Here is a 20,584-nt window from a genome sequence, read left to right as displayed (position 1 = left end):
GCTGACCTGCACAAGAGGAGGGCCAGAACACAGACGATGTTAGGGCAAAGAGTCAGGCTGCCTCGGGGTGAATCCTGGTTGTTACTCACATGGTGAATCCTGCCATGTGACCTGTGCCTCAGTTTCCGCATTTTCAAAGCGTTGAGGATTAGTTGAATTAGTGTGTGTCAAGAATTTAAAACAGTGTCAGGTCCACAGAAACGGCTTTTATGTGTTTAACTATTACATGCTGCTGCTGCTAAGTCGCTTCAGTCGTGTCCAACTCTGTGCGACCCCATAGACAGCAGCCTACCAGGCTCCCCCGTCCCTGGGATTCTCCAGGCAAGAACACTGGAGTGGGTTGCCATTTCCTACTTTGTTCCAAAGACAAGACCGGTACTTGGGAAACAGATGGAGTGAACCAGAACTGCCTGAGACTGAATCCCGGCTCTGGTTGAAGCCAATAGGAAGCTTCATGCGGAAGGGCCACAAGGGCTCGGTTAGGAATTCTGTGGATTGGCGGAGATGTGGAAAAGAGCCCCCATGAAGTGGGGGATGGCACGGTAAAGTCTTGGTGGGTAGGGAGGAGTGAGAAAGATGAGGGACAGTGAGGACAGCAGAGACTGAAGAGTGTTGGGCGGAGGCTGGGGCCTGTTGGCCCTGTGCTAGAGCCTTAGACAGCCAGTTTCCCTAGTCCTGACCCTAACTCTAGGCCCTCTCCTGACTTCCAGTATCCCAGGGCCCCACCTACTCCTCGGGCCTGCGGCGGAGTAATCGCTCCCCGTGGGCGGTGCAACCATTGGCCTTAGTCCGCCCACCCAGTGTCAGCAGTGTCCACTGCAGAGGCGGGCACCCAGAGGGGTCCTGCGGTGGCGCAAAGAGCTCCAGTTCTCGAGAATGCGAGGTGACTTCAGGACAAACCTGACGAAGGGCCGGGGTCTGTTCGACAGTGCGCACAAGCACGCTCAAGGGTCACTAGCCACCGGCCCCGCCCCTCGTTGCCCTGCAACCTGTGGGGCGTAACCCTGCGCAAGCGCAGGGCTAAGGGGCGGAGTACGTGTCTTGGCTTGCGCAGTGCACGTGCGGATTGGCTGGGGGGCGGGGCGAGACGGTGGGCGGGCTCCACAGTGATTAGCATAATAAATCGCGCGGTGACTGCGAGATACAGCAAGGGTGGGGCGAGGTGCGCCGAGTGGCGGGAGGCGGTGCGCGGCGGCGGGCGGGTCCCGCGGTGATGAGCATGGTGGAGCGCGCGGTGATTGGTGAGATGCCTCTGTGGGCGGGGCAAGGCGCGCGGATTGGCGGGAGATGGCGCGCGGCAGGGGGCGGGGCCGTGGCGTGCGGAGAGGTGAGTGGGGTCTTGCTTCCTTGGACCTCGTGGAGACGGGGTGGGCTACCTCTCTTGGTGTCCACGCGTGGCGGCGGGTTAAGCGGCATCTCGCGAGGGAAGTCTGAGCAGGGGCTTTGCTGTATCCCCTAAGACGGCCCCAGGGTGCGGGCTGGGGCAGTGGTCTGGGGCTGCAGACCGATAGGCTCCTTTGAGATTGCGGCCGGAGTGCTGCCACTGCTCTGCACTTTGGGGCAGAAAGTTAATTCAGGTACAATCCCGGCCCAGTATCTGTTCAATAGGGACAGAATTCAAGCCACTTATAGCTGTAAAAAAACGCGGTGGGGGTAGATACCGGTTTTTTAGTATCACATACTATCTAACCCATTACATGCGAACTATTTATCATCCCTTCACGTTTGTATAGACTGAGCTCTACCACGTATTGATTTTGGGACCTGCTGTGGATTTGACGTTCTTGGCACATCTTACTCAGGCTCGGGGCTGCTTTTGAAAAGTGGGCTTAAATGCTGCTACTTCTGATCTTCTAGAGCGCTTATTCTACTCAGAGGAGGCAGACAATAAGCTTAAAAGGTATTGTTTGTTGAAAGGTAAATACTATGAAAAACAGTAAACACTGGAGGAGCAGACATGTCAGGGGAGGGATGCAGGTGGAGAAGGTTTGAGCACACCTGAGGCAGAGGCGGCAGTGGACCATACTTGTATGGGAGGGAGGAGAGCAGTTCTCCTGGTTGGGGAGGGCGGGCAGGAGGGCAGGACCAGGGGGCCAGATCTCATAGGCCACTGTAGGAACCTGGGGTTTTATTCCATGAAACGGGGGACGTTTGGAGGGTTTTGAGCAGAGGCGTGACTGACGTATGTTTTGTTATTTAATCGTAAGCTAATTATTTTATGGTAGGCTTGTATAATAATAAGGCTGTCTTCACGCCCTGCAATGGGGCAGGTGCCAGGGAGCTGGATGGGGGCAGATCCCCTCATGTGGGGCATGTGGAGTTTGAAACCCTGATAGTCATCCAGGTAGATGTGTGGAGCAGGCAGTGGACACTTGAGCCAGGTTTTGAGAGCTCTAGATAGGAGATGCATTCCCTTACTTGCTCCATCTCCCTTTTTGGATGCAGGTTCCTGGGTGAGACATTGGTAGCCAACACAGTAAGTTCCAGGTGCTGTTCTGGCTGTCTGCTGTGCATGTGGGCTGGGGTTGCAGGACTGCATTTGTGTTTTCTCAGGGACCACCTCCTCCTTGGCTTGGACACATCGAGCAGGGCCATGTTTTCTGAGCAGGCTGCCCAGAGGGCCCACACTCTGCTGTCCCCGCCATCAGCCAGCAATGCCACTTTTGCCCGGGTGCCTGTGGTGACTTACACCAACTCCTCGCAGCCCTTCCGGCTGGGAGAGCGCAGCTTTAGCCGCCAGTATGCGCACATTTATGCCACCCGTCTCATCCAGATGAGGCCCTTCCTGGTGAGCCGGGCGCAGCAGTGCTGGGGTAAGTGATGAGGTTGGGGAAATGCTTTCGGGTTTGCTGGGTATGTATTTCCTGCCCCTTGGGGTCGTCTGTCTTTCCTAATCAAGTGACCTGGACAGTGCAGACCTTTTTCTTTCTTTTCGGTTTTTCCTTGGTGATCTCTCCTGCTTTAAGTTATTCCTGGTAAAGCAGGACTCCCACCCTCCCCACCCCACCCCACATTCAACTTTCGAATGATGCTGCATCGCCCCGTTCTTAATATTTATTAGTGCCTTCCAGGACTTCCCTGCTGGTCCAGTGGTTAAGACTCCATGCTTCCAATGCAGGAGGCATGGGTTCGATCCCTGGTAGAGGAACTGGAATCCCACATGCCACATGGTGAGAGGAAAAAAAAAAAAACGAGTGGCTTTCCATGTAGTTTTGAATTAATCTATTATGCCTTTAAACAGAAACTTTGTAGGTAACATTGTGTCTTTTTTTATTGCCTTCCTCCCACCCCCAACTGCCACCTGGCACCAGGCATGCTGGGTGGTCTCAGCCCAGGTTGCACATTGGAAGCACTTGAAAAGCTTTGTAAAGCTCTGGCTCCCAGGTCCATTCTATCCCATCAGGTTAGCTGGGTTGTGTGCGTGTGTGCTAAGTGACTTTAGTCGTGTCTGACTTTGTGTGACCCTATGGACTGTAGCCCACCAGGCTCCTCTGTCCATGGGATTTTCCAGGCAAGAATACTGGAGTGGGTTGCCATTTCCTACTCCAGGGGATCTTCCTGACCCAGGGATCAAACCCACATCTCCTGCATTGATAGGCAGATTCTTTACCACTGCACCACCTGGGAAGCTCTGGTTTTATTAATATTATAGGCAGTCAGGAGAATATGTGACCCAGTCTCCTAGCTACAACATCATATTAAAGATGTTTTCCGTTTTCTTTACTTCAGGCAGAAGTATCATTCACCTTTTCTCTGCCACATAAGAAGGGTCTCCTTTCTCTGGCCTTTCTCTCGCTTTCCTTGAGGTCCTCAAAGACATTCTCGAGCCCAAGATCAATGTCACCTTGTAACCCGCTGTGGTACCAGGTCTCTCTTCTCACAAAGCTGCCCAGTAACAGGAAACAGCCATTTTATTCTGCTCACAGAGTAGGGCCAGAAATTCAGACTGAGGCGCATGATAAGTGGGGCCTTGACTGGATGACGGACAGTGGGGCAGCATCCCTCACTCACCGCGTGGCTTCTCCATGTGGCCGGGCTTCCTCCCCAGAGCTCAGCCCCTGGCAGAGTTTGTCTCTACTCACAAGTTTCTTGAATACCTCAAGCCCTTTCTTGCCATCAGCTCTCCCTGCGTCTGGCATGCTCCAGCCCCAGGCTTCCTTCACGACCTCAGTTTAAATGTCCTGTGTCTTGAGAAGCTGCCTGGGCCAGCAGGGCCTTCTCGGCATCTGCTGCCTGCGCTCCCGTCTGTTCGTGGCACCTGTCCCAGCAGTGGACCCCTCATCTCCTGCTGTTGCCTCTCTTTCTGCACCGGAAGCTCAGTGAGAGCAAGGATGGGCCTTCGGGCTCACTCTCGGTGCTGGAGCCTGGCCTGGTGCCCACAGGCTGGAATGGATGGATGTCCTCCCGTCAGCACAGGGGTGTACAGTTCTGCCTGGTGCTCACACATACATGTTGGATCTCAGCTGTGTAGCCTTGGGCATGTTACTTAATCTCTCTGAGCCTCAGTTTCCTCAGCCAGGTAGTGTGTGATAATATCTCCAGTGATGTGTTGTCAGGGGTAGAAGAGCTCCAGGCTCAGGGCTGGGCACAGCTCCCTGGGGCTCAGTGGACATCACGGCTTTGAGATCTGTTGTTCCCATCGGTGTCTGGCATTCTATCTAGAATGGCGGCATTATGCTGCCCTCCCTATCTTACTCTGAATTACTCTCCTTTACTCCCCAGGGTGTAGATCTGTGGAATGTTATTGGTTAGGGTTAGGGCAAGAAGGGAGAAGGCAATGGCACCCCACTCCAGTACTCTTGCCTGGAAAATCCCATGGGCGGAGGAGCCTGGTAGGCTGCAGTCCATGGGGTCTTGAAGAGTTGGACACGACTGAGCGACTTCACTTTCACTTTTCACTTTCATGCATTGGAGAAGGAAATGGCAACCCACTCCAGTGTTCTTGCCTGGAGAATCCCAGGGACGGGGGAGCCTGGTGGCTGCCGTCTCTGGGGTCACACAGAATCGGACACGACTGAAGTGACTTAGCAGCAGCAGCAGCAGCAGCAGGGCAAGAAGGGCTTGTGCTGGAGAACCCAGCTAAAGAAAGGGCTGGTCCCAAGTCCACATCATCCCATAACCCTGTTAGCGTTTTCTCCAGGCTTAGGGTCTAAGTCCTAACAAACTCTCAGGCCTTCAGGGACTGGCTCCTCCCTCTTGCCCACTCAAGTGACCCCTGCATTCCATGGCTCTCCCACGCCTGTCTTGCTCCTCATCCCTGACGCTTCCTGTGTGTTCTCTCTGGGATCTCAGGAGCTCAGAGTGAACAGGGCTGTCTGACTTTACAAAGAACAGAACGGGGTGGATGGGTATATGAAGTTTGAATTTAGGGTATCTCTTTTCAGAAGACAAGGCACTTGTGGGGTTGATAAAAGAATCTAAACTCGCAAAGGAAATTATAGTGTTGTCCAGGCAGGGCTGTGTTGAGACTTGGCATACCTCTTTCTAAAAATCAGTGTTATATTTTACGTATAAGTGAGGGAACTCTGCATTAGCATCCCATGGCTGCTGTCATAAACAACAAGGCCAAAACTGTGTGCCTTCAAACAGCAGAAATGTATTCCCTTCCAGTTTTGGAGGCCAGAGATCCGAAATCCAGGTGTCGGCAGCACCACGCTCCCTCTGATCCTTCTTTGCCCCTTCTAGCCTCTGGTGACTGACCTCGCACTGCTGGCCTGTGGCTGCATCTCTCTGGTCTCTGCCCCTGCACCATCTTCACGCTGCCTTCTCTGCCTGTCTGCCTCTCCTGCAAGGAGACCTGGCATCCAGAGTCCCTCTGTCCTCCTGGGGCCGATCCTTTAGGTCCAGGGGGTCCTTGCATTTGATGGTGGAGACCAGGGCCCCAGGGCCACAGTGCTCAGTGAGGACTGGGCTAGTGCTTCATGGGGCAGGGGAGGGCCACCTGGTCTCTGAGCACATTATCTTTGTGTCCCAGGCAGTGGAGTCCTAGTGAAGAAGCTGTGTGAACTGCAGCCTGGGGAGAAGTGCTGTGTGGTGGGGACCCTCTTCAAGGCCATGCCACTCCAGCCCTCCATCCTACGGGAGGTCAGCGAAGAGGTAAGGCCAGCTGGCTCATACACGCCATCCCCAGAACAATGTTCCCATCCCAGAGGGCACGATGGGGCTACCTGCCTTGGATCCAGAGAATCAGGGCTGGGCCTCTGCCCATGGGGTTGCTGGCTGCAGGGCCATCTCACTGATCCAGCACCAGAGCCTTGCTGAGCCCTGGCCTCATGACCACTGCCATCTTTGAATTCCAGCACAACCTGCTCCCCCAGCCTCCTCGGAGCAAATATATCCACCCAGATGATGAACTGATCTTGGAAGATGAATTGCAGCGTATCAAACTGGAGGGCACCATCGACGTGTCAAAGCTGGTCACAGGTGGGGAGTAGGGAGGGGGTGGCTTGTGCATCTGGGTGCTGGCTCACACTCGCATTCCCGGAGCAATGAGTTTGGGTTCAGGGAGAGGGTTAGACTATGGTAGTGTGTTGGGTGGTAGCCTCTTGGAGGCTCCTCACAGATCTGATCCTGCTCCTCCCCAGGAACGGTCCTGGCTGTGCTGGGCTCTGCAGGAGATGATGGAAAGTTTCTGGTGGAGGACCACTGCTTTGCAGGGCTTGCCCCTCAGAAGCCTACATGCCCCCTCGACACGGACAGGTGAGGAGCAGGGGCCCAGGGTCCGGGCAGTGGTCCAGGGGAGTCACAGTCGCTGCCTCTATCCCCCCTGCTTCCTTGTGATGGTGAGGAGCCCCACCAGTAGCTCCAAGCAGCCCTCTTGGGAGACCCCCTTGCTTTCCCAGCATCCAAGAGGACCCCGACTTCTCTGGCAGGTTTGTGCTGCTGGTGTCTGGTCTGGGCCTGGGTGGAGGCGGGGGCGAGAGCCTGCTGGGCACCCAGCTGCTGGTGGACGTGGTGACGGGGCAGCTTGGGGATGAAGGGGAGCAGTGCAGTGCCGCCCACGTCTCCCGGGTCATCCTTGCTGGGAACCTCCTCAGCCACAACACACAGAGCAGAGACTCCATCAACAAGGTATGGCGCCTACCTGCCTGCATTCAAGCCACTCTTTCCCCACGGAGGGTTGGGAATGGGGTCTTGCAGGTCTTATGACCCAGGAATCTCTGGTGCTTGGGGACCCAGCCTCGTTCTCAAACCTCCCTCCTGAGGGCAGCGTGGGGACACAGGCCCAGAACTCTTACTGTCCCTCCATAAGTCAGGCTTTGCTCTGCTCTCAGCCTCCTGGCAGGGGCTCTGGGTGTCCCTTTGATCTAAGTCTCCCTTGAGACCTGACAGCCTGCGTATGGACTTCTACTCCCAGGCCAAGTACTTGACCAAGAAGACCCAGGCCGCCAGCGTGGAGGCCGTCAAGATGCTGGACGAAATCCTCCTGCAGCTGAGCGTGAGTGAGCTGGGCCAGGCCGGCGCCTGGGACCAGGAGCCTCTGGCAGTGCAGTTGGGCACTGAAAAGCGGGCAGGGGGAGTGGACTCCAGCAGGGTGACTGTGGAGGGCGCTGGGCCTCACAGGCTCCCCTGCCCCTGTGCCCTCCAGGCCTCCGTGCCCGTGGATGTGATGCCGGGCGAATTTGACCCAACAAACTACACGCTCCCCCAGCAGCCCCTGCACCCCTGCATGTTCCCTCTGGCCACTGCCTACTCCACGCTCCAGCTGGTCACCAACCCCTACCAGGCCACCATCGATGGAGTCAGGTAGCCCCACTCCAGCCTGATCCCTGGCCTTCTGCCTTGGTGACACCAAGAGGGGAGGTTGGGACCCAGGGGTGCAAGAAAGCCCACCTGGGATGGGGCTCTTTTTCAAGGGGAGCTTGGGAACCTGCTATGAGGGTGCCAGGCCAGCAGTTGTGGGAGGAGCACAGATGGTGGCCCCCTCAGGGTGGGGTCAGCCGAGCCTTGACTTGCAGATTCCTGGGGACGTCAGGACAGAACGTGAGTGACATCTTCCGATACAGCAGCATGGAGGACCACTTGGAGATCCTGGAGTGGACGCTGCAAGTTCGGCACATCAGCCCCACAGCCCCTGATACCCTAGGTAACGGGGCTTGCTTAGACACGTGAGGTGGGAGCAAAGGGTTGGGGAAGACCAAAGGGGCTCCACTGATGCTCAGAGGGTTCCCAGCATGGGTTTGCACCCACTAGCCTTGCTGTGACCTGTCTGAGGAAAAGCCTCAAAGCCTGACCTTTGTTTGGGGAGCTACTCTGGAGTCTTTATCTCTGTTTATGGCCAAGGCCCTGCTTAGGGCTGAAGGCTGTGGGAGCATATTGGGAGCCTGAGCCAGTCAAGAGTCCTGCACCCTGCCCCCTGCCCACCAAGAAGGACAGAGGCAGCAGCAGCACAACACTGCCCTGCCTCTGGGGTCACGTGGCCAAGTCTGGAGGGGTTTTTGTTGTGACAGCTGCAGGGTCTTGTGTGTGAGATGGCGCCCCACGTCCTACATGGGACAGCCCTATCCCGAACGTGCAGATGTCTCCTGTGTGAGGCTGAGAAGTCCCACTCTCAACTGTACCTCGTCCTCCTCCAGGTTGCTACCCTTTCTATAAAAACGACCCATTTATCTTTCCGGAGTGCCCTCACGTCTACTTTTGTGGCAATACCCCCAGCTTTGGCTCCAAAATCATCCAAGGTAAGTTTTGTCTTCTGGGGGCCCCAGGCCTGGGCTGTCATGAGGGACATGCTCTCAGCTGGGGCCAAGGCTCACAGAGAAGGCCTGTGTTGGGGTGTCCAGGCCCCCGTGGGGTGGACAGGCCAGGCTCTGCAAGGGCTGAAATTGTCCTCGCCCAGAGCTCATCCTGCTCAGTGTGGCTCTAGCTTTGGACCTGTACGGTGTTTTTGGCCCTTTTCATTTCTGGTCTCAAGGAGCTTCTGTGGTCAGCGCTCCATGGTGCTGATGGCAGGGGGTTGGGGAGGGCTCCTGTTTACCTCTTGTGACTTCCCTTTGAGACAGGGCTCACCCAGAACCTAAGATGGGCTCCCACCTGGCTTCTTTGCAGGCCCCGAAGACCAGACAGTGTTGTTGGTGGCTGTCCCAGACTTCAGCACCACCCAGACCGCCTGTCTCGTGAACCTGCGCAGCCTGGCCTGCCAGCCCATCAGCTTCTCAGGCTTTGGGGCAGAGGACGAGGACCTGGGAGGCCTGGGTCTGGGTCCCTGACTCACAAAGGCAGCCTTGTCCAGAGCAGCCCTGGCCATTCTTTCCCTGTGGCATCAGCACCATGACAGCTTTGGCTCTGTAAATAAAGCCTAACTATTTACTGGTGTTGAGCTGGGCAGTTCCCTGTGTGGGACTGTGGAAGGAGCCTCCCTACTCCTCCCCTCTCCTGGCTGGTCAGGATGGCAAGTGGTCAGTGATACATCTGCCAGTGAGCTTGGTTTATTGGTGTGGTCTGGGCAAGTGGTTGAGAAGTCTGCCCCGGGGCTTGCTCGTCCAGCCCCATCCCAGTCCTGCAGCGGAGCAGCAGGTGACCCTGGCTTTTAGGTCTCCATCACATTCATGCCCCCCCCCCCCCCCGGCAGAACCCACACTGGGGGGCCTTCCCTGTGCTGATGGCCGCGGAGCTGGCCAAGGCAGTGTGACTACTGGTGCAAGCTCGCGCATTAGCAGACCTGTTCTCAGAAGTCCCCAAAGTTCACTGTGTAGGTCTCCACTGTGGTGAAGGGGAAGTCTGGGCCCGTGACCATCTCTCCTTCCTCTTCCTCCCCTTCCTCCTCCTCAGGCCCCAGCTCTGTCCCAAACTCCGTCACCACCTCCGTGTAGGTCTCCGTCTCCGTTTCCGACTCCTCCCAATTGACTGTGGTCTCTGGTAGAAACTGCCAGGGCCCCATTGTAGAACTTGGGGCTGAGGAGGGGGCAAGGTCGGCAGTGGGGAGCAGTGTTGGGGTGGGAGGGGGTGATGTGGGGGTGGTGGCTGGGCTCGTGGTGGCGTTGAGGCGTCGAAGCCGCATCTGTTCGCGCATGCGCAGCCGATACTGCAGGCGGCGGCGTTGCATGCGCCTCTGCTGTGGGGTCATGGGGCGCGATGGGTCGATGTGTGGGATGGGCCGGTTCCCGTTCATGGCCATGATCTCACGGATGCGCTTCCAGTTGGAGCGAGCCAAGATGAAATTGCACTGAGTGGCCCCGATGTCATAGTCCACGTTGCAGGTCTTCGAGCTTGGGGTGTAGCCCTCCGCATGGGCCGTCACGCGGTACTCACCAGGGTTCAGGATGCGCCAGTAATCGCCACCACTGGCTGCAGAGAGGAGGATGGGCTTCGCTAGGTAGGAGTCCCCCCTCCCTCCCAGGCCCCAGCTCTGTCTGAGAAATCTGCAGCCCCTCCAGCCCTCCCTCTGGTCGGGATCCAGAGGAGCAGGGACTTCCTGGGCAGGGGGCAGGCCAGGCTTGCTTTGCCAAGGGCGTGCACACGTTTGGTCCCCCATCCTGAGAAGTGGGGTATAGTTGTACACTTGTGTACCTGTCTTCACTCCGTGGTTAATGCCACTCACGGAGATGGTGGCATTGGCTATCGGGATGCCTTGCTCGTCTGTCACAACGCCCTTGATGCCACGGTGAACCTGCAGGGAGGAGGCAAGCTGGTGTCTACATGGCCTTCCCACAGGCTGTTCCCCTGTCCTGTCCAGGAGGTCCCCCAGCCCTTCACCAGCCTCTCCCCAAATGCTGTCCCACCCTTCCACCAGTCCACGCGGTGGCCCCCACACCTGCTCCATGAAGGTGAGCAGGGCTTCTTTGTTGTTCTCCCACTCTCGGGGCAGCTCGCTCTCATGCGGGAACTTATCACAGCCCAGGTAGATGGAGAGCTCCAGGCAGTTGGTGTGCAGGTAGCTGAAGTCGTTGATAGCTGGGTGGGGCAGACACAGAGCCGCAGTCACCCCTGCCCATGCCAAATGCCCCACCACAGACCCTCCCAGGCCAACTCACTCCCAGAGCGGGGTTTCCACTTGGCCCCATTGACGATGCCCATGCCGCCAGTGTAGTCCTGTGCTTGGCACCCTCCCCTGTAGGGCTCAGTCATGGTGAGGTGGGTAGAGGCGAAGGAGATGGCCAGCCAGCGGAAGATGGCGTGGTCTGGGGTCTCCTGGGCCTCAGATGCCTCTTCTTCATCCTCTCCCCGGGCGGCCGCCATGGCCGCAGCCAGAAGCTGCTCCTGGCTGGGTGTGCGGGCCATGTCATAGGGGTAGGACACAAGCCGCTCGCCACCATTCAGGTTTGCCCCCAGCACAAAGGGGTTCTTCTCCATCCAGGTGATGATGGCCCGGACCTCCGTGGATACCTGGGAGTGGCCAGGGGAGAGATCTGGTCCACAGCCTCCATCATCTGCTGTGCACATCCCTCAGCAGTACTCACATCCCCTTGGTCCCTCGGAGCCCCTGCAGTCTCACCACCTGGGCTCAGTCTCCCTCAGCCCGCCCCCAAGTCCCGAGCTCCACCCGGACCCCAGGGTCTAGGTTGCTCCCCTAGGCCCTGTTGGCCAGGCTGTGGCCTCACCGTGGCATCTGGAGAGAGGTAGCGTTCAGGGATGGGCAGGTTATTGTTGGGCACCCGGTAGGGGACCCATTTCCTTTCCTCGGCTCCCCAGAGCACAGAGTTGAGATCCGGGAAGTCCTCGTAGATGTCAAAGCCCTCCTCGGTCCACAAACCCAGTGCCCAGTTCCCAAACTCTGAGCCCTAGGGAAGCCGAGAGAGAGGGGGTCAGCATCAGCAGCCCACTCCCAGCCTGCCCCACCCAGGCTCCACCCTGACCCCTTTCCCTCCACCCACCATCTGCGCTGCCACCTCGTAGCCATCAGGGTTCAGCGAGGGCACTAGGTGGATGCGCGTGTCGTGCACCAGGCTGCGCACGCGTGGGTTCCCATCGCGGTATTCGCGGCACAGGTATTGCATGAGTAGGAGCAGCAGCTCTCGGCCCAGCACCTCATTGCCGTGGATACCAGCTGTGTAGCGGAACTCGGGCTCCCCTGTGAGGGTAGGAACCTCAGCAACCAGCCAGCCTCCTGAGGCCTGAGGCCCAGGGGATCTGAGGAAGGACCCAAATCAGCCTCACTCCCAGGAGACTGGGAGTGGCTGAGGCTTGCAGGGCCCAGGAGGGGCTCCAAAGACACAGGTGGGAGGTGGTGAGCTGGCAACATCAACAGTGCAGGCTCAGCTGCAGTACCGGGCCTTGCCTCTATCTGTTGGGCTTGGGGAGGACCAGGCTTCCAGGGGGCCCAGGGGGCTGTGGGGGCCCTCACCCAGCTCATGATCCCCGGGATTGTCTGAGATCTCCATGGCATAGATCTTGAGCCCTCGAGAGCTCTTCCCCAGGCTGTATGTGCGGGTGATCGTGGGGCATTGCTCATTCACCACCTTCATCAGCTGGGTGCCAGAAAAGACAGGGAGTTACACAGCCCACCCCGCTGCCCCCAACCCACCCCCAGTGACCATGCCTTTCCCACAGCCCTGTCTGTTCTATGGGGAAGCACCCATTAGCCCTGAGCCCAGCGCCTGGACAGGACCCCAGCCTCAGGACAAGCACCCCACCTGCCGCATGTCCTTGTAGTTGTGGTGCCGGAAGTCCAGGTCATCGGTGGTCACCACCTCGTTCTGTGTGTAGTAGCTGTGGACAGCTGCAGAGAAGGCAGGCAGGCGGGACCTTGAGCAGTCCACCTGCCAGCCCACCCCAGGTTGCCCCAGCCACCCGTCCACGCCCCTGCCAGCCCCAGGCACTCACAGGACACGGGGCACCCCAGCACCTCCAGGCGCATGCACAGGCTGCCGTTCCAAGTGAGTGGGTAGATGCGGATGAAACGGGCCACTACCGGCTCCGGGAGCTCGCTCAGCACGGGCGTGTCCTTGTCCACGTTCCCGTGGAAGGTCTGGGAAGAGGCAGACCTCAGAGCAGCCCCCAACCCCGGCGGAGACCCACCTGTGGCCCAAACGAGGAGGGTAGAGCCAAGAGCTCAGGTGCCCACCATTTCCTCGTAGCCGTTGGTGTACATCACCCACGTCTGGCTGTCGTTGCTGAAGCCCACGAAGAAGGAGGTCACAAAGTCGTCACTGGGGGGCAGATGGTGGTCAGGGAAAAGCTGCTCTCCCCACCCCAGGCTAAGGCCCAGGCCTTCAGGCAGCCTGAGCCCTCTCTTCTGGGCCCAAGAACCCAGAGCTAGCACGTGTGGGGCTAGCTGGGGGTCTGGAGAGGCTGCCACTCCTGCTGCATGGCTGTGGGTGGTTGCTGTGCTTATCTGGACTCAGGGAGCTGACAGGCCACAACCAAGGAGTCGGGGTGGGGGCCCTGGAGAACCCACCAGATGGTTCTGAATGGGACTCAGAGCCACGTCTGGAGCCACCCATCCCTACCGAGTGCCTGTGAGCCCGGCAGACGTACTGGATGCTGGAGTCGCGGCCCTGGGTGATGACGCCTGTGAACTTGGTGGTCCTTCTCGTGTCCACCTCAATCCACTGGGTCTGGGAGTCATCCTCAGCACACCACGCCCCATCATAGTAGTCGTCCTCAGTGTCGCCGGCCTGTCAGGGACAGCAGGGAGGCTGAGCGGGCAGGGGGCCCCTACGCAGCGGGGAAATGGGCCCATCCTGACACCCACCTGCATGTTGAGCCGGCCTCGCTGTGCACCCAGGCCATGGCGCAGCATGGAGGAGGCCCGGATCTGGTTGTCCTCAATGCGGTGCGACTCCATCCCAATGGGGGGGCACTCTGGAGACACGGCACCCCAGGCTAGTGGCCCATTGGCTCCATCCCTCCATCGGTCCCTCCCTTCATCACACCCAGAATGGAGGAGCCCAGTACCCACTTCCCCTCACATCAGGGTGCCAGTTAGGGCAGCTCCACCCCAGCTCATACTTCCCCTCCTTGGGCCTCAGCTTCCACCTCTGGGGAATGTGCTGAGGATGCCGGGTGCCAAGGGGCCATGAGGCCTACATGAAATCACAGGGATGCCCACCCCAGAGCCTGACCCGTCACAGGCATTGTCTTTATCAGGGCCATCTGCACACCTGCCTTGTGCCCCGAGCTCTGTCCCTGGGGTCAGGCCCAGGGCAGACATTCCAGGGTCTCTCCCTTTTGCATCACAGGACTTTAAGAGCAGGAGAGAGTTCTGGAGGCCTAGAGTGCCATCAGGAAATCTGGGTTTGGGACTCACATGTGGCCTTGGATGGGTCACTTCTCCCATCATGCTTACCCAGCTGCTACTGCCCCGCCCCACAGCCCTCATACCCACTCTACAGCCCTCACACATACCCACACCCCCCACCACACCTCCCATCCCCATATCCATCCTGCAACCCCTCCAACCCCCCTGTCCTTATACACCCTAGCCTCTACACCCCTCACTCACTGATTTTCTCTGCTGGAGCCCACTCCTCCTCCGACTCCTCACCCTTCCGGGTCCCTGGGGGGCAACAAAGGGAAGAGGCAGTGGTAAGGGTCCCAGAGCATCTGGGAGTCTGGCTGGCCTCTCACAAGGACCCAAGCTGTGTAGGCCCAGCCTCCAGCCCACAGAGACACACCTTTGGGGTCCTTGCCCTTCTCCACAGTCCATTTGTCATCCGTCTCCTCCTCCTTGGGGCTGCTGCCCTCCTTTTTGGGTTTCTCTGAAGGATGGAAGGTGGGAGGGTCCTGTTGGCTTAGCCCCAGAGTTCAGGAGGCAGGTGTTGTGGGGGTCAGGCCTGCACTGGGGGCTGGCCCGGGGGTGGGGACAGTCTGGGTCCACTCACTCAGCTCTTCCTTCTCTTCGTCTGTTTCCAGGCCAGTGTCGGGCTTCTGGGGCCTGGGAGGCCGGAAGTAATAGTCCACTGTGGGGAGGGAGAGTCCTGATGAGAGGGCCTGAGGCTGGTCCCAGGACCCCACCCCAGGAGCTCCCAGCCAGGTTCACAGGAGCCCAGTGGGCAAGATGAGGAAGGGAATGGAGTCCAAAGGGACCGTGCAGGAAGGAGAGGAAGGCGGCAGCTTTGAAGGGAAGGAAGTCCCGCGGGGTGAGTGGTGGCTAGGACCAGAGCTCAGGAGGGTCAGAGAGTGACGCCCATGGAGCTGAGGAGAATAGGCCAGAACCGAGGGCAATGGGGAAGAGCTAAGTTCAGGAGCCAGAAGACCCAGCCTGAAAGTGGATATCAGATGAGGGCAGGCAGGTTGGAGGGGGTGGCAGAGGCAGTGGGGTTGGTGAGGTCACTGCCACCAAGCTGGAGATACAGGAGGCTTGGCCCTGGGATGCAGCTGTGGTGGGGGGGGGCCCTGGGCACTCACTGTCATCGTAGTTGGGGATCACGTAGCTGTCCTCGTAGTCGGGGAGCAGCGGGGGTGGCAGGGGCTTCAGAGGTGGTGGCTCTGTGGAGGTGGGAGGCAGGGGTGGGCCAGAGCCCCCTCTCCTGACACCCCCACCCCAAGTCTGCCCACATCCTACCGATCTTCTCTTCTGGGGCCTCAAAGCCCCGCCCAGGCGGCTCAGCCTTCTCCTCAGGGCGCTCAGGCCAGGGCCTCTCTGGCCTTCTCCTGCTCGGGGGAGGCCTGGGCTGCTTCTGGCGGCGGATGTATTCGACTAGGGCAGAGGGTGGGCTCTGAGCCGGGCCAAGGTCAGGGAAGGTGGGGCCTCCGAGTGGACTATCGTAAACCAGGGCCAGGGGTCGGGATCTAGCCGGAGAGGCAGGGCAGGCGGGCCTCCCCGACAGTGGATCCTACTCACAGTCCTCGTAGTCTTCCCGCTCTATCTGGTCGTTATAGTCCAGTGTGGGCTGCTCTGTCTCCTCCTCGGGCTCTGGGGGAAAGTGCTTGTGGCCACCTCGTGGAAGATACTCCCCGATGCCCCCACCCAGCCCCACCCTGGAAACCCAGCAGGCCAGGGTGATCGGTCCCTTGAGGCCAGGTGGCTGGTGCCCACTTACCAGGCTGGTGCTCCACGTCGGTCTCTTCTCCTGGACCCCCCCAGGGATCTGGGAGGGGTCCACCTGCAACACAGACCCCAGGGGCATGTGGATGGGAGGCCTACCCTGATCACTGGCTCCACATCGAGGCTCCACAAGACCTGGGCCCTACTGACACCCTCGTAACAGCTCACTCCCAGGGAGGCCTGAGCTGCTCGGGCCCTTAGCACCCTGCTGGCACTTCTGGAGGGACAGAGAGCTGGATGGTTTTCTGGGGAATCCAGGCACCGCTGTCTGGACCTGCTGCCCCAGCAGGGGGGTACCCCGCAGGCTCACAGTCCAGTGACACACGGGCAAGTGGCTCTTGTGGGGCTCAAGGGTCAGAGCCCAGGACGGTGGAGAGCTAGCCCCACCCACAAGGCTGCCAAACACTCCCTCCCCAGGGAAGGAGTGGTACTGTGGGAGCCTCAGCTGAATTGCTGTGTTCATGACAACAATGAGGCCCCAGCGCCCATCTGGTCTGAGGGTCAGCAAGAGGCAGGGACTCAGGGACCCACCCTCACCATCACCCCTCTGCAGCCCAGCAGGTCAGAGCCCCCAAACCCCAGACGAGCTCACTACACACCTCCCTCCTGGGGCAGTTCCTCGTGGTCGGGGCTGAGGAGTGGGGGCAGTGGCCACTGCGGGCTTTCAGAGGGGGTTGGGGTGGAGAGCTTCTTCCCAGCTAGAGGCCTCTTGGTGGCCTTGGGGGGCTTCTCCTTGGGCTTCTTGGTGGCCTTGGGGGGCTTCTCCTTGGGGGGCTTCTCCTTGGGCTGCTTCTCCTTGGGCTTCTTGGTGGCTTTGGGTGGCTTTTCCTTGGGCTTCTTGGTGGCCTTGGGGGGTTTCTCCTTGGGTGGCTTCTCCTTGGGTTTCTTGGGAGGCCTAGAGGACCCTTCTGGGGGCTGCTTGGTCGCCTTGGGGCCTTTGTCCTTCTTCCCTTTCTTCCCTTTGTCTTTGGCTTTTCCCAGAGGCACTGTTCAAGATGCAGATTCAGGTCAAATCAATGAAGAGCCCCCTCTATGCCCAGGCATCCCATGCAAGGTGGGCAAGGGGGCTGTTGGTAGTTCTGTGTTTCCCAAATCAAGGAAACTGAGAGGTTAAGCCACTTGTGGTCATGGAAGAGCTGGGGCTGGAACCCAGGCTTTCTGTCTGAGAGACATGGTGTCACCACCACACCTTGGCCTGGGTGGCTCAGCTTCTCAGGAGCAGGCCCTCACCCTCCCATCTGCCCAAGGAGCACCTCACAATCCACTCTTTCTCCACATGGCCCCTTGGCCAGTCAGGGCCCACTATTCTGTGCTGGTCATGGAAAGAGCAGAGGGTGACTTAAGCCATCCAGGACTGAAGGAGCACCCAGTCTGAAGGGGGAAGCAGTCTTATTCCTCTCACACAAAGTAAAGGGCATGGGCCTGGGGCCTCCCTGGAGCTAGAAAGGCTTCACAGAAAAGGGATACGCATGCACGATCCCCTGTCCAAGACTAAGGAGTCTCGGGTGGGTTGGAAGCCATAACCACAGGGTATCCTGGGGCCATGCAGAGGACAGAGGGACAGGCAAGTACTGCAGCTGCTTGCCCATCTCAGAGTCTGGGGGAGGGAGGGAGCAAGGGCAGGGCCTGGGGTTGCCTGTAGGAATCTTCCAGGACCCTGAGCAAATGCCGCTGAAAATGTAATGGGGTTGTGGGGGCCACGTGACTGAAATACAGGAAAATCTACAAAATGTAGACAGCCAGGAGAAATAGAGCTGCCCCAGCAGAAAGCAAGAGGCCGGGACAGCAATCCTGGAATGGAGAGGGGTGCTGAGATGGGTCCCAGAGATCTAGAGCAGGACAAAGGGGAGGGGCTGCTGACCCCAGGAATGATGGATGGTGCCTTGGAAGTCTGGAGAAAGATCAGCAAGACCCTTGCCCACCTTCCAGGAGGTCATGATAAACAGCTAAGATTTATTGACAACTGATTATATAAGAGGCACTGGGCTAAATGCTTTGGTGATGTATCACCTCATTTAATGCTCACAATAACCCTGGATCACTGCCTACTCCTCCTGGAAGCCTTGAGGAGACAGGAGGTCTTCTGCACCCCCTCCCCTGCCTCTGTACTCCTGGAGCAGGAGGCCAGGCAGCAGAGTGCTGGGGATCCTTCCCAGGGAAGGCTGGAGGCTGGGTCTCTGGCAGTTGTGTGGCACAGACAGTGTGTGCCACAATCAGGCTGAGTGGCCTCACTGAAACAGCAGGGTCTTCACACTGTCCCGGGGAGGGGGCCGCCAAGTCCCCTGTTAGCTCGAGTCTAGTCCCTCCAGGGGTTTCGGGGCTGTCCAGCAGGGACTGGGAGGACCCAATCCACTGGGCAGCGGACCTGCTGGATGTGTCCCCAACCTCAGAGGGCTACCAGCCAGCGCTGACCTCTGCCTGGCACACTGTCCCGCCAGACATCTGGCCTCTCTTGTGCCTTCCTCACGCTGGGCAGACTGGACATCGGCCAAACCCTACCGAGGCCCGCCATTCTCACCTGTAGTGCAGGGCTGTCGGGGCAACCCCCATCACGCCAAGGGCCACCCCTACCCAAAGCTCTTACCCTCTTCGGCCACCCCCGGACGCGCCCCCGGCTTGCCCCCTGTCTGGGCTTTGCGGGCGGGAAGGGTGGGTTCAGGGGGCGGTGGGGCCTCCACGTCGTCCTCCCGGGGTTCGGACTCCAGCTCGGACAGGAAGCCCTCGAGGAACTCCTCGATCTCGTCGTCGGTCAGCACTGTCTGCGGGCGCCCCCCGGGGCACAGCGCCAGCAGCACCAGGAGGCAGCCAAGCAGGGGCGCCCCGAGCAGGGCCGCCATGGTCACAGCACACACTGGGAGGCAGGGGCGCTGGGGAGGGGGCTCCGGGGGAGAGGGCTGCGGGGGAGAGGTGCGGGGAGGGGGGTCCGGGGAGGGGCGGGCAGGGGAGTCCGGAGCGGCGGCGGGGAGAGGGGGGCTGCTCGGGGAGGGGTGGAGGGTGATCCGGGGAGGGGCGGGTGGGAGGATCAGGGGTGGGTAGGGGACTCCGGCTTGCGGCGCGGGCGTGCTCCGGGCCAGGCAGTGACTCAGGGGTCGGTGGGGGCTCAGGGATGGTCAGGGGGTTCCAAGGCGCTGGCGGCAGCTGGGAGCTCAGGTCCCGCGTGGCGCGCTTCCGCGCGGACCGCCTTCTCCAAAGCGCCAGTGGCGGCCGGGGCGGGGGCGCCGGGGCTTCCGGAGCCGGCTCCCCCCACCCGGGGAAAAGGAGGAGGAGGAGGAGGAGGAGCCGGGCGTGGACGGAGGGGCTGCGGGGGGGCTGAGCAGTCCAGGCGCCGCGCGCGCTTGGCACTTTCCGAAGTGGGAACTGCGGGCGGTGTCCCGGACCTGGGCCCAGCGCCTAGGAAGGAAGGCCCAGGGGAAGGAGGGCTGGAGGGATTGTGAGGTCCAGAGGGTGCTGGTGGGAGGGCTCCGACGTCCCTGCCCCGCTCTGTCTGCAATACCACCTCCAAGCCAGATGGGAACTGGAGGCGGTGCCCCAGGGATGCCCCAGAGCCTGCTGGAGGTGAGCGGGAACCCTGAGAGCAGAGCTAAGCCATGGACTCTGGCCTGGGGGACCTTACCTCCTCTACAGACCCGCAGGAGAGTCCCAACCCATCCTTTCCTCTCTCTGGAGTCTTCAATCAGACATTCAGCTAACCCCCTAGGTCCATGAGAGCCCGTTCCTATGCTGGCCCTCAGGGAGACACCACACTTTGGGAATTCACTGTAGCCAGGGACAGGTGCAAAACTGCCCTGAGGACGGGCTTACTGCTCTGTTGGAAGTAGGATCCCCCATTTAAGATTGCCTCTCCCTTCGGAAGATACTGACATACAAGGACAAGTTTGGAGGGGATCAGAGATGGAGCAAGGAGGGAAGAGATGCCTTTCACATTTTATTGAACTGTATGCGTCATTCATAGGAATGGGCTGTCAGGGGCATGGAGGGACTCAGCCTTGACACAGCAATTTCTATACAAGTTCAGGGCATTCTTGCCCTCTCCTGCACTCCCAGCAGCAGAGGGAGGGATCCCAGATTAAGAACCCCAGAAAGGAAGCAGGAGGCAGCAGATAAGACACTACCCCCGAGGACATGCACCAGCTGAGAGAGTTGGTGGGTGCCTTTAACACAGCAAAGCTGGGTGCTGGAACCTGCCATGGGAACAGGTCACTCACCACCCGAACAGGAACCACGGATGTTTTCGGGCAGACCCCTTCCCCTATAGTTTCTTTTACTGCTTCCTTGGTGAACATTGCTTCACCTCTAGGGATACACTGTTTTCCCGAAAGCTGACATCCCAACAAGGACAAACAGGCATTCCTCTCCTTCCTCTTATCAGATCCCAGTTTTTTCAAACTGTGCTTACTCTGCCTCCATCTCATCACATTGATTGGCAGGGTGTGTGGGGTTGTGGTACATAGATCGGATAGTCAGAGAATCCCAGATCGATTAGTAATGTCTGCCATGGGTGCCATGTGCTGCCATGTGGGCCTGGTATTTCCATATGGCTTCTCAAAGGGCAAATGTTGGCTGACCTCAGATGGGTATGACACCCAAGGCCGGAGCTCCCAGAACTTTCCTCCTTGATGGGATGAGGAAGCAAGAAAAGTACACCTAGAGCCTATGGGC

General features: G+C 59.1%; 2 protein-coding genes across 5 annotated transcripts; one reads left to right on the top strand and one right to left on the bottom strand.

Moving 5' to 3' along the window:
- Positions 1,176–9,312, top strand: POLD2 (DNA polymerase delta 2, accessory subunit). 4 transcript variants are annotated; one of them, XM_018047013.1, is made up of 13 exons: positions 1,275–1,327; positions 1,734–1,900; positions 2,446–2,476; positions 2,554–2,813; positions 5,975–6,096; positions 6,300–6,423; positions 6,585–6,699; positions 6,873–7,071; positions 7,358–7,438; positions 7,589–7,746; positions 7,959–8,086; positions 8,577–8,678; positions 9,046–9,312. In XM_018047013.1, the coding sequence occupies exons 4-13, from the start codon at positions 2,594–2,596 to the stop codon at positions 9,204–9,206; spliced, it is 1,410 nt and encodes a 469-aa protein (XP_017902502.1). In that variant the 5' UTR covers positions 1,275–1,327; positions 1,734–1,900; positions 2,446–2,476; positions 2,554–2,593; the 3' UTR covers positions 9,207–9,312. The 4 variants fall into 4 exon arrangements, with proteins under 4 accessions (XP_017902501.1, XP_017902502.1, XP_017902499.1 ...); XM_018047012.1 differs by lacking the exons at positions 1,275–1,327; positions 2,446–2,476 and adding an exon at positions 1,176–1,241; XM_018047010.1 differs by lacking the exon at positions 2,446–2,476.
- Positions 9,404–18,762, bottom strand: AEBP1 (AE binding protein 1). Its single transcript, XM_018047009.1, has 21 exons — positions 18,510–18,762; positions 16,525–16,911; positions 15,921–15,983; positions 15,722–15,793; positions 15,443–15,577; positions 15,286–15,366; positions 14,760–14,837; positions 14,553–14,636; positions 14,381–14,434; positions 13,631–13,740; positions 13,414–13,553; positions 13,001–13,085; positions 12,760–12,904; positions 12,570–12,655; positions 12,281–12,404; positions 11,811–12,007; positions 11,538–11,717; positions 10,971–11,322; positions 10,751–10,890; positions 10,507–10,606; positions 9,404–10,284 (listed from the first exon to the last, which is right to left on the bottom strand). Exons 1-21 carry the CDS (start codon positions 18,760–18,762, stop codon positions 9,665–9,667), a joined length of 3,486 nt encoding a protein of 1,161 aa, XP_017902498.1. The 3' UTR covers positions 9,404–9,664.

Source organism: Capra hircus, chromosome 4 (assembly GCF_001704415.2).
Source record: "Capra hircus breed San Clemente chromosome 4, ASM170441v1, whole genome shotgun sequence".
NCBI classification, from domain to species: Eukaryota; Metazoa; Chordata; class Mammalia; order Artiodactyla; family Bovidae; genus Capra; species Capra hircus.
The sequence above is the reverse complement of the archived record's forward strand: the minus strand, read 5'-3'. Positions and strand labels throughout refer to the sequence as shown.

Coding starts and splice junctions, on each gene's coding strand:
- POLD2 (XM_018047012.1), top strand. CDS start 2,594: ATGTTTTCTGAGCAGGCTGCCCAGAGGGCCCACACTCTGCTGTCCCCG. Junction 6,700..6,872: donor TGCCCCCTCGACACGGACAG/GTGAGGAGCAGG, acceptor CTTCTCTGGCAG/GTTTGTGCTGCTGGTGTCTG. Junction 8,679..9,045: donor TGGCTCCAAAATCATCCAAG/GTAAGTTTTGTC, acceptor GCTTCTTTGCAG/GCCCCGAAGACCAGACAGTG.
- AEBP1 (XM_018047009.1), bottom strand. CDS start 18,762: ATGGCGGCCCTGCTCGGGGCGCCCCTGCTTGGCTGCCTCCTGGTGCTG. Junction 15,794..15,920: donor CGACGTGGAGCACCAGCCTG/GTAAGTGGGCAC, acceptor ACTTTCCCCCAG/AGCCCGAGGAGGAGACAGAG. Junction 12,656..12,759: donor GCTGGGGTGCCCCGTGTCCT/GTGAGTGCCTGG, acceptor CCTTCTCTGCAG/CTGTCCACAGCTACTACACA.